We start from the raw sequence: 12,138 nt of genomic DNA, 5'->3' as shown, positions 1-12,138 counted from the left end.
TATGTATACAAACCTGTATTCCCAATGCTATAATCTCTAACAATACTAATGTTCCATTTCCCTGTGAGAGCTCAAAGGGTATAAATCTTGCTTGCCTTTTTTTTTTTGCCCTTTTTGTGCCAGTCTGTCCTACTGGCTTGCCCCTTGGCGTTCATGGGTGACCAGTGCGCATGTACTGCAAAACACCACACTGCACCAATCTGATGGTCTCTGAGACCATACCTATAGTGTTAAACTTGCCCCCCTTATATAAATAAAAAAAAGGCACCTTATTTCTAGCACAACGCAGGTCTGCTGGCATTGGCTCTGCCCCATATGTCTCCTTGGCGAAGAAGGTGGGGCATAGCTAAAAGCAGCCCTGGCCAATCTGCATCTTCTGAGATAAATTTAATCAATGCATTTCTATGGAGAAAGTTCAGAACTGACCCAGGTAGCACCTCTAGTGGCTGTCTGAAGAGTGGCCACAAAAGATGTTACTAGGCAGCATTAACCCCTTAAGGACCAAACTTCTGGAATAAAAGAAGAATCATGACATGTCACACATGTCATGTGTCCTTAAGGGGTTAAAAAGCCTAGAGGGACAGACTATACTCTACGGAACTACATTAAGCTGTAGTTCTGGTGACTATAGTTTCCTTTTAACAAAAACTAACGTGTATCAGAATCCTTCCATCTGAAGGCACAGTAGATATGCAGAGGCAGTTTCCTTTGTTCTGAAATGATAAACTCACACAGAGGAGGAAACAACTAGGTAACTTTTTTTTTCCATTTTATATTTATGTGGGTTTTCCCTCTTCCCAGCAGCAGTGTAGATTAGAATTGAGTTTGCTTGGAACTTATTAACATATAATGTGGATGACCAAGTTCACACAGACTTTTAATGGAACAGTCCATAGGGAAAATCGTATTTATTAAATATGCCCAATAAACACACAAGTGCACCTTTTTGCTTTTTAATTTTCTCCTTGTACCGCTTTTCCCCTTTGGGGGGTATATCTGTAAAAAATAACTCTCAAAAGCTGCAGATCAATGGCCTGCAGCCTTTGCAAGCTCTCTCCTCTTTTCCAGTACAGACTTTGTCTTTGCTGGGAAAAACTCAAATCCATCTTTTCGTTGAGAAGCCTCTGCTGGAGCAATAGTGGCTTTACGATGCATGGCGCTCTGACAGATGCCCAGACATATAAACTACTTCCGCAAGCTAAAGTGCTTTGTGTGTGGGGAGTGGTCCTTTTTACATTTCTGTAATGAAAGTAAGCTTTCCAAATCATCTTAGTAGTGATCTAAAATAACATACAAATTGCATGCATTTTAAATTGCATTTCCTGCAGTGAACAGATTTATTTTGCTAAGCAGACTCTTATAAACTGCTGCCACTTGTTATTGGTTAGGGAATACCTTTAATCTGCCGAGCATGTCTCCAGCCATATCGGGTGCTGGTGTAAAATCACATATATAGAATGCATGTTTTTGTAACCCTATTTTGTTGCTGCTTCCGTCCTACATATTTGTCCCTCTTTGGCAGCACTTTCCCGAAATAGGACACCAATCATTATGCCAACACACTGGCTTCACACTATGCGGATCCCAGAACTGAGTGGTCACTTTTTTTTTTCTCTCTGAACCTATCTTGCAAAGTGTGATGCCGATTCACTAGAACAGGGTTGTCCAAACTCTGGCCCTCCAGATGTTGAACTACAACCCCACCCCCCCTGATTCTTTGAATGAAATAGCCAAAAAAATCATGGGAGTTGTAGTTCAGAAACATTTAGCAAACCAGAGTTTAGAGAACACTGTAGTAACTAGAGGTTAAACACAACTACAGCACATGTGCTGTAGTTGCTATGATCTAGAAATGCTGGCTGCATAGTTGTATATGCAGAATACCAATGGACCACAAATTGTGTAGATGGAATTGCATATTAAGTTAACTATTGTGTGTATCGTAACGGTCCACATTAGAATAAATATATATATATATTTTTTAAACCTTGTTTAAACAGTCTTGGTGGGTTTGATCTACCTGATTGAAAAGCTGCTGGCACACTGTAATGTTGGCGATCACAGCCATATATCTCCAGTAATATGAACCAACTAACAGAGTAGAAGAAATGCTGTTTGATTTGTCTTATTCTGTGATGTTAGAAGTTATTTTCAGGAAGATTAAATATTCCATCATAAAACTGTTCAGTGAGGTTGTTTATGATAATGGCTTGGCAGCATTTAATTTTAATGTACTGAGTGATTTGCTTTAATTCCAAGAAAGTTCTAAGTAACTTTTTAATAAAACAGTGGAACGTCCACATTTAGACATGTGGAACTTTACAAATTGCTATAGTCTCCCCTGGCATATAGTGTAAGTAGTACACTTGAATACTCAGTACCACTTTGCTTGCACACAGCTTCCATTGTTATCCTCCTGTGCGCCTCCGTTTGTTCCTACCCTCCCACCCACCCGTTTTTGTTTTGTTCCCTTTTTTCTTTTTCCTCTGTTACAGTCTAGAAACCGCTAAACCCTCCTCCTCCCAGAGCGCCACGACCCCTGACCTTCTCAGCATCTCTCAACCCTCCACCCCTTCTGCCCCCATCTCTCTGCTGGCTGCCACCTCAGCGGGGGGTGGTGAACCCACCTCAGTCTCCACCTCCTCTTCCTCCTCCTCGGATACACCTCCCAATCCCTCGACTGCCCCCTGTGTCTCCAATCTGCTTGACATGAAACCTGTCCCGCTCCTGGCTCTAAATGTCGTGTCCACAGCCTCATCCTCTGCTGTTCCTGCCTCTGCCGCCCAGATGTATTCTAAAGTGAAATCGGAAAAGCAGCGATTTTCTCCCTACTGAGTTGCCTGTCGTATGAATTATAATTGACAGAACATACAAGTTTATTTTAACGAATTGTCAGATTAAATTGTTTATGCTGTTGATCCACTGTAATTCATTTAGTGCTAGATATCAGAAGAGTATATATATTTTTTGTTTCCCCTCCTTTTGAAGATGGCTTAGGGACATAGGAGGTTGGTACAGATAAGGGAGGCTTGCTTCCTGCCTCTCATATTTTTTTTTTCATTTTATTTGTAAACCTACACGTAGTGTTAGCTGTGTTTTTATTGCTTAAATCAACAAATTTAAATGTGTTTAGCATTTACTGTGAGGTATTGTTTTAATAAAAACAGCCATTGGTTTGTTAACCATACAAGGCTCTAGTTGTAATATTTATGCTGTTTTGAGTGTTGGGTGAAGTCCTTTACGATAAAGCACTTTGCACAATGTAGGTTTGATCAGCAAATTAAACTCATTAACGTGTCATCCACAAATTATGTGGACCAGAAATTCACATTTGGGTAGGTATAGATTTAATATGGACAATGTGTTGGTGAAACTGCTGCAAATGTATAATAGTATCATTTCCTGAAAATGTCTCTCCCTCTGATGTCTTTGCCTACATGGCCTTCAGGTTGGTCTCCCACATTAAATTTTGCTATGGCACTGACAGACTCCCCATTTAAAGTTGCTTAACAAAAGATTTTGGTATTGGATATGATTTGACCAAATACCATATTAGTAATGGATATTTTGGTCTCCCTAGATGCTTTAAAGTTCCCATGATGCTCTAGGTTGTAACCTCGTGGCACTTAGTGGAAAAACTGAATTTAAAAACCTAGTTTTCCAAGGCTAGATAAAGGTCACTTCCCAGCGCTTGGAAGTATTACTTATAGCTCATAATGTGGGGGTGTCAACATTATATAATTGTGGTGTATCAGTCGGGAGGGAGGTGATGGAGCTAAACTGCCTACTTATGATCAAAAATCCTTAGTGCAGTGTAATAGTGATTAAAATGTTCTTTCTGAAACTCAATCACTCATCGTAGATATTTTTCTGCCTGCTAACCCACATAAACTAGTATACCTATTGGGGATCAACAGATATTGGTCTGGCCAATATCCTGTATTCTCAGCAATATCTGTACCTGCCAATAAAGATACTGATATTGTCGATTATGCAGGCCAGGGCTGCCATCAGGGTCCGGGGGGGGGGGACCAGTACACTCTTACTTCCCTTCCCCGCAGCTCCCTTCAGTACCCCTGACTAAAACTCTCGCGAGTCCTGCAAACGTCAGAGCACTGGCACAGGTTAACGTGGCACGCAGGCCGCAAAAGTTAGAATGGGGAGCTGCTGGGAAGAGAAGTAAGAATGTAGCTGGGTCCCCCAGGACCACCGCGGACCCCCCAGGGAGCACCATATCCCCCCCTCCCTGGCCAGGTAAGAAGCAGGGTGGGGGGGACTAAAACAAAATGTAAAAAAAAAAGCGCCCCCCTCTATTTTACACACATTACATAACTACACAGTCTGCATTCATTATATACGCACTGCACACACTGCCTTAGCTATGCGCACTGCACACACTGCCTTAGCTATGCGCACTGCACACACTGCCTTAGCTATGCGCACTGCACACACTGCCTTAGCTATGCGCACTGCACACACTGCCTTAGCTATGCGCACTGCACACACTGCCTTAGCTATGCGCACTGCACACACTGCCTTAGCTATGCGCACTGCACACACTGCCTTAGCTATGCGCACTGCACACACTGCATTAGCTATGGGCACTGCACACACTGCATTAGCTATGCGCACTGCACGCAGTGCACACATTCTTGAAAACATAAATTCTGACTGGCATGTACATTTTATGCATTTACCTTAATTAAAAACAAAAAAATTGGCCAAAAAATAAACATGTTCAGTTAACAGACTTGTATAGAAAGTTTATTTTTTCAAAATGGTAAATGTACAGATTATCGGTAAGTTATCTGCCTGAAAGTTCAGATTGGTCAATCCCCAATTCCTATCACATAAATTGTATTTATTTTTTACACTTTTGTACAATCTTAACACTATACAGTCCCACAGATGTTTGAACGCTTTTATAGGGGATCTGTCACTTCTCAGGATATTTTTAAATTGTTTACTTATTCCCTCGATTGAACAAATTTGTGGTGGGATAAAAAAATGGATATCCTATTTATTTTTATTTTTTTCATCCTGCAGCTGTATACCTCCATCATAGCAAACAAATAAAAAAGGATAAATCAGACTCCATTCACCAAATTGCTGCTGCTGGCCAGGTAAAAGTCTCAAGACAAAGAAAACAATGGGTCAGTTATCACAAAGTTGCTTTGGCTCTCTCCTGTGGCGCAATTCCTCATGCCATGGTTATTTATACTAATAAAGCTGCAATGACTTGTGTACTCTGCTGGAGCATGGTGTTTTTGTGGTAACCAGCTTAGTGTTTTCTACCTCCACTGTAGCCCCATGTCAGTCATTGTTATAAGCTATATATTTTTGTTATAAGCAATCTTTGCAGTCAACATAGAGAAAGCGTACAGAGAAATAAACGGTTTATATTTCTCTTCCTCTGCTATGCGTGTCCTGATAGTTTTATTTAATAGAATGTGTTTCAGAAAAGTGACAATTCCCCTTTAAAGGCCCAAACTTTATTCAAATCTACATTGAGACAATACCGCTTTGTCAGGTTGCCTCAATCCATATTGATATTGACTTTGCTGAGAATTCTAAAAAATTATCTGCCATAGACCAGCAGTTACATTTTTTTTTTTAAACCCCTTAAGGACCGAGGACGGTTCAGGACCGTCATCGGCATTTTTGCCTTGCCGACGGTCCTGAACCGTCCTAACGGTCCAATGTACTTACCCGATCGCCGTCGTTCCCCCGGCGGTGATCGGCATTGGTCACAGTGTGGGGAGACTGTCTGCAGCCCAGACAGTCTCCCCATGGCGGATTAGGACCCCTGTGGCCATGTGATCGCCCAACAGTCCATGTGTCTGCCTGCAGGGGGACTGTCTGTGCTGACAGGCAGTCTCCCTGCAAGTGTAAAATCCTAAAAAATATTAAAGTTAAAGTTAATAAATAAAAATAATAATTATATATGTGTGTATATATGATATATAGACATATATTATACCTATATAATATACGTCTATATATCATATATATGTCATACTAAGTGTATTTTTATATTAATATGTACATATATTAATATAAAAATACACTTATAATTAAATTACACACGTGTATATATAATATATATAAACTATATATTGTGTATATATAATTATAAAATACAAATAAGAAGTAAATTAAATTAATTAAAAAAAATGTAAATACAAATTACAAAAAAATTCTATATGAAATTTTATTCTAACTGTATTTTGATATTAATATATATTTATATCAAAATACACTTAGAATGAAATTGTATATATCTATGTATATATAAATAAAAATATGGAATATACATATGTCCATATACAAAATTACATAATTATATAAATATACACGTAGACTTCAAATATATAAATATGCATATATATTTAAATTCTACATGTGTATTTATGTAATATTTTTTACATAATTAAGTAATTTTATTGATTGCAATTTAAGGGACCTGCCTGCCAACCCAGGTCGAAAGTCCAGAGAATTTAATTTGTTAGCACTGTATTTTACCCTGTAACGTTCTACGACACCCTAAAACCTGTACATGGGGGGTACTGTCTCACTCGTGAGACTTCGCTGAACACAAATATTAGTGATTCAAAACAGTAAATCATATCACAGCGATGATATTGTCAGTGAAAGTGACTTTTTTTTAATTTTTCACACACAAACAGCACTTTTACTGATATAATTTTATAAACACTAATATTTGTGTTCAGCAAAGTCTCCTGAGTATAACAGTACCCCCCCATGTACAGGTTTTATAGCGTTTTTGAAAAGTTACAGGGTCAAATATATGGGTCAAATATTTTTACATGGAAGACATTTGCAAAAGAAGACAACCCATTGTATTGCAAATGGTGTATGTCCAGTCTTTTTTAGTAGCCACTTAGTCACAAACACTGGCCAAAATTAGCGTTCAATTTAGTTTTACTTTTTTCACACACAAACAAATATGAACGCTAACTTTGGCCAGTGTTTGCACCTAAGTGGCTACCAAAAAAGTCTGGACATACCCCATATTGAATACCTTGGATTGTCTACTTTAAAAAAAAAAATATGTACATGTGGGGTGGTATTCAGAGATTTATGACAGATAATAGTGTTACAATGTCACTATTGATACATTTTAAAAATGTATGTTTTGAAACCGCAATATCCTACTTGTACTTATAGCCCTATAACATGCAAAAAATAGCAAAAAGCATGTAAACACTGGGTATTTTTAAACTCAGGACAACATTTTGAATCTATTTAGCAGTTTTTTTTCACTAGCTTTTGTAGATGAGTAAAAGATTTTTCACATAAAAGTCAAACATGTATTTTTTTAAATTTTTCATCATATTTTTTCTAAATTAAATTACATGAGATTATATAAATAATGGTATGTAAAGAAAGCCCCTTTTGTCCTGAAAAAAACAATATATAATTTGTATGGGAACCGTAAATGAGAGAGCGGAAAACTACAGCTAAACACAAACACCACAAAAGTGTCAAAAAGATGCCTGGTCGCAAATGTACAACATCGCAAAAACAGTCCGGTCCTTAAGGGGTTAAACTACTAAAGATCAAAACAAACGCTCCACATAGGTTTAGAATTTTTGTTTGCTGGTATGGTAAGGGTTGAGTCATACTACAAACATTCAGGTCTTAAACAATGGAGTGCCCCAACACAGCCTGGCAAGCCACATGCGGCGAGAAGAAATGGATTTTGGAACTAGACTAACTGAACATTTAGTTGGGCACTAAAAAGAGAAATCTAGACAGACCAACAAACTGGTGCATTTAATACAAATTTCTCAACTCCTGTAGTACAATCTAAAAATGTCACGAATCCAAAAGTTAGATTTTACCGATCAGCACCACTAAAGTGTGAACAGTTACAGAAAGTTATTAGCTAAATTTGTAGATTAATTACTTTAACCTAGAAATTTGTCAACATGAACAATGAATTTTTAAAATTGTATATCTAGGAGAGAAACGTAAACCTGTTTGTTAAAGCCAACCTTATTCCCCATATTTAAAGCACAAATAAAGCTCTTGTAAATGATGGGTGAATCACTTGAGGAAACCCAACTGTCCTGTTAAGTTCCTTGCACTGCATCATTACCCTTTCCCTTTGTGTAGCAAGACTACTCTAGGAAAAAAAGACCTATACTGTGTCTAAACTGAGCAATTACTGTAGATTGCAACTGAATGTGGTAGCAAAACCTCTGGCCTCTTGTTGTCCCCAGTCTTATTTTGGGACATCTGCTTAACCCCTTAAGGACCAAACGTCTGGAATAAAACGGAATCATGACATGTCACACATGTCATGTGTCCTTAAGGGGTTAAAAGTGGATGTCTAAGCAGCTTCAGTAATCTTGATCTAAATCCTTGCTGGTTTTGTCTGTGCTCGGTAAGTATTCTGCAGTTTGAAGTGTTTAAGATCTGACTGCGATTTTTGATTTAACACCTCATTGTTTAGAGCCCTTCAGTATCATTCACTAGAGGGTGAATTCAAGGTGAATGTCAAACTTAATGCCAAAACAGCAGACTTGGAAAAATTTCTATACGTCAGCTATGATTTGTGTTCGGCTTATTTGGCGTAAAAATTTAAAATTCATTTTGAATAAACTGATACCCTGCCTGTGAATTTGAATATGCTAAGGGACCCGTGTTGAATTTGTAGCCACTGATCATTTTTGGAACATAGTGCATGCCATCTAAAATGTGTAAAGAAGGTAAGTTAACTTAATTGATATGTGCAGACATAAGACTTTAAAAAAAAAAAAAAAAAAAAAAAAGCATATTGCATAACTTACAACTCTGAAAATGTTTTCATATATTTGAGATATATATTAATATATATTACACACAGTGTAAAATGATTTGGTGAAGTGATGCAGGGAAAATTAAAATAACCGTTTTTTAAATGTACATCTCTAACTGCCTTTAGTTGTTCGCTGTGTTTCAGTCTTTTTAGCATTGTGCATCTTGTAGTATTCTCCTCTTGGCCAACCCTGGTTTAGTTTCTAAAATCTCCCTTGTTAGGCCTTTATACATTAAGTTATGAAATAGACAGTATCAATTTTCATTTTATTCACCTGTTTAAGCCGTTGATCTGGTGCTGGAGACCCTTTTCCTCCCGCTCTTAGGAACCACAATCAATGTGTGTGGTTTGTGCTCCTGAAACTGGCTGTTTTGTTGGCTTCATTAATTGATAAAGTTGGTTTCAAGGACATCTGGCATAATTATAGCATAACCTTCACGGCTTTAAAAGAGCACTGCACACACAGCACTTCAGCTTGCTGAAGTCATTTGTGTCGGCACTGTCTCCTTTTTATTTGCAGCTTAAAAAAAATTAAAATAAAGAAATTTCATAAAGTCACTTTTATGAATCATTGCAGAAACTCCTCCTTTGTTAGACAGCTACAGATGTTCTATTCACTTTCTTTTCTATAGAGCTAACAGAAGATGACAGCATGTGCACATGCTTTCTCCCCCAAATCACAATGTACCTATGAGCATGCACATCCAGAGAGCTAGTTTTACCCTTTCTTACCAGTGGCCTCCCTGGAAAGCTTTGTGCCTGTGGCTCAAAATCTGTTTTCTGTGTAACAGGCGAGCGGGAGGTACAGTTAATTGAATAATTGCAAGCAGTTTTAAGATGTACAATTATTGGGGAAAATGTCTAAAATGTGTTTTTTTTTTTTTTTTTTTGTAGTGCCTAAACCCCCCCCACCCAAATCCCATATGGAGTGTTCCTTTTGAGCTGTTACAGCTCACATTTAAAGATTGCTTCCCATTTCTGGGGGTTATTTTCATGCTTTGCATTAGAAAATGACATTTAATGTGTAATCAACATGATCCTGACTGCTTGTGAACAGGTTACTGTTACCTTTAGTCTCTTAAAATCTTTTTAATTCCTATTCTGTATTTCCCTACTAATGGTTACCATGTGTTGAAGGTTTTATTTATTTTTATGTAAGCCAGAAATTGATGTTCGTCAAGCTTATGTTATATATTTTTTTTCCCCCTCCTTATAGGCTTTCCTCAGAAGCTGGTGGCATGGGAAGCAGTTAAACATCTTCCAACATCACTCTCCTGTATAGATCACTGTCAGTCTGCATAGCCCTGCAAACTTTTTTTTTCTTTCCCAGGTTTTAACTAGTTTGCAAACTTTTCAGTTCCCTTGTGCTTTCCCTCATCCACTCGACCACTCAATGTTTTTTTTTTCAGTTTTTTTCTTTTTTTAACAAAATGACAATTTTTAAATTGTTTTGGTTTTCCTCCAGCTGTTAAAACCTGCTGATACAGATTTTAGTTTTATAAAAGTTTGTCCTGTTACTTTATTTTTTTGGTCAAAATGTAAAGAGTGGGGTATTAAATGCATTTCAATTTAGTTCTGTAACGTCAGGATTTTTTCAGAAAACAATTAAATAAAGACGGACTGGAATTTGATTTTTGTGCTTTCCCTTCCACACAGTCTGCTACAGAAAACTGCACGTCCTCTTATAACCTTTTTACTAAACTTGAAGTTTACAGTGAAGACCTGGTAATATGTTCTATGCCACTGAAGTGGGATAATCATAGTGTAGAGCTCTAGGTTCTTAGGTGAATTGTATAGAGAAGTGACTGATTTTTGGTTTACCTTGTTAATTAGCGTTTTCTCCTAAACATCTGTTAGTTGGCAATGATTTTATTAAATTTGTTATGGGAGTCACACATTTCAGGAACAAACTTTATCGCACATGTCAGAATATCTACAGGAAATATAAATTGCCATATGGATTTATACATTATTGTAACTGCCAATACAGTGTGTTGAAGAGGGAAAACCCTCTAAATATTTCAACACGGTTGAGTTGGGTACATAGCTCCATATGTATATTGCACCCATTGAAATTAACTGTAAAACTGAATAGATTACCGTATAAGCAGAGTTTTTCAGCACATTTTTTGTGCTGAAAAACCCAACTCGGCTTATACTCGAGTTAATGTCTATTATGGCAATTTACATTGCCATAATACAGACTGGGGGCTGCAGAGATCTTGCTTACCTCTCCTGCAGCTCCTGTCGGCTCTCTCCTCCTCCGCGGCGGTCCGTTCAGCATCTCGGTCAGCTCCCAGTGTAAGTCTCGCGAGAGCCGCGGGGTCATAGTGCGGCTCTCGCGAGACTTACACTGTGAGCTGACAGAGTAGCTGCACGGACCAGCGCGGAGGAGAAGGGAGCTGCAGGAGAGGTAAGTGCTCTCCGCCAGCCCCCATCCCCCCCACTGAACTGCCAATGCCACTGGACCACCAGGGAAGGAGAGAGCCCCCCCCCCTGCCTTGTATCAAGCAGGGAGGGGGACGAAAAATAAATAAATATTAATATAATAAAATAAAAAAATATTAAAATAATAATAATTAATTAATAAAAACAATCAAAATGCCCACATACACATACACAAACACACTGCATCAAACACACTGCGTTCGCACGCATACACACACTGCGTTCGCACGCATACACACACTGCGTTCGCACGCATACACACACTGCGTTCGCGCGCATACACACACTGCGTTCGCGCGCATACACACACTGCGTTCGCGCGCATACACACACTGCGTTCGCGCGCATACACACACTGCGTTCGCGCGCATACACACACTGCGTTCGCGCGCATACACACACTGCGTTCGCGCGCATACACACACTGCGTTCGCGCGCATACACACACTGCGTTCGCGCGCATACACACACTGCGTTCGCGCGCATACACACACTGCGTTCGCGCGCATACACACACTGCGTTCGCGCGCATACACACACTGCGTTCGCGCGCATACACACACTGCGTTCGCGCGCATACACACACTGCGTTCGCGCGCATACACACACTGCGTTCGCGCGCATACACACACTGCGTTCGCGCGCATACACACACTGCGTTCGCGCGCATACACACACTGCGTTCGCGCGCATACACACACTGCGTTCGCGCGCATACACACACTGCGTTCGCGCGCATACACACACTGCGTTCGCGCGCATACACACACTGCGTTCGCGCGCATACACACACTGCGTTCGCGCGCATACACACACTGCGTTCGCGCGCATACACACACTGCGTTCGCGCGCATACACACACTGCG

The 12,138-nt window shown here is 39.3% G+C and overlaps 1 protein-coding gene across 3 annotated transcripts in view; it reads left to right on the top strand.

The window, feature by feature from the left end:
• Positions 1 to 10,455, top strand: part of PCBP2 (poly(rC) binding protein 2) — a 31,267-nt gene extending 20,812 nt beyond the window's left edge. Inside the window, exons 12-13 of one of the 3 annotated variants that reach the window (XR_010084474.1) lie at positions 5,047 to 5,123; positions 10,041 to 10,455. Coding sequence is in view for 2 of the 3 variants with exons in the window: in XM_063428459.1 (XP_063284529.1) it covers positions 2,496 to 2,835 (340 nt within the window). In the remaining variant the exon portion in view is untranslated. Of the gene's footprint in view, positions 1 to 2,495; positions 3,209 to 5,046; positions 5,124 to 10,040 lie in introns of those variants that run through there. The other 2 variants (XM_063428460.1, XM_063428459.1) reach the window with 2 other exon arrangements.
• Positions 10,456 to 12,138: the final 1,683 nt, after the last annotated feature.

The sequence above is a fragment of the Pelobates fuscus genome, chromosome 1 (genome assembly GCF_036172605.1).
Source record: "Pelobates fuscus isolate aPelFus1 chromosome 1, aPelFus1.pri, whole genome shotgun sequence".
NCBI lineage: Eukaryota > Metazoa > Chordata > Amphibia > Anura > Pelobatidae > Pelobates > Pelobates fuscus.
The sequence above is the reverse complement of the archived record's forward strand: the minus strand, read 5'-3'. Positions and strand labels throughout refer to the sequence as shown.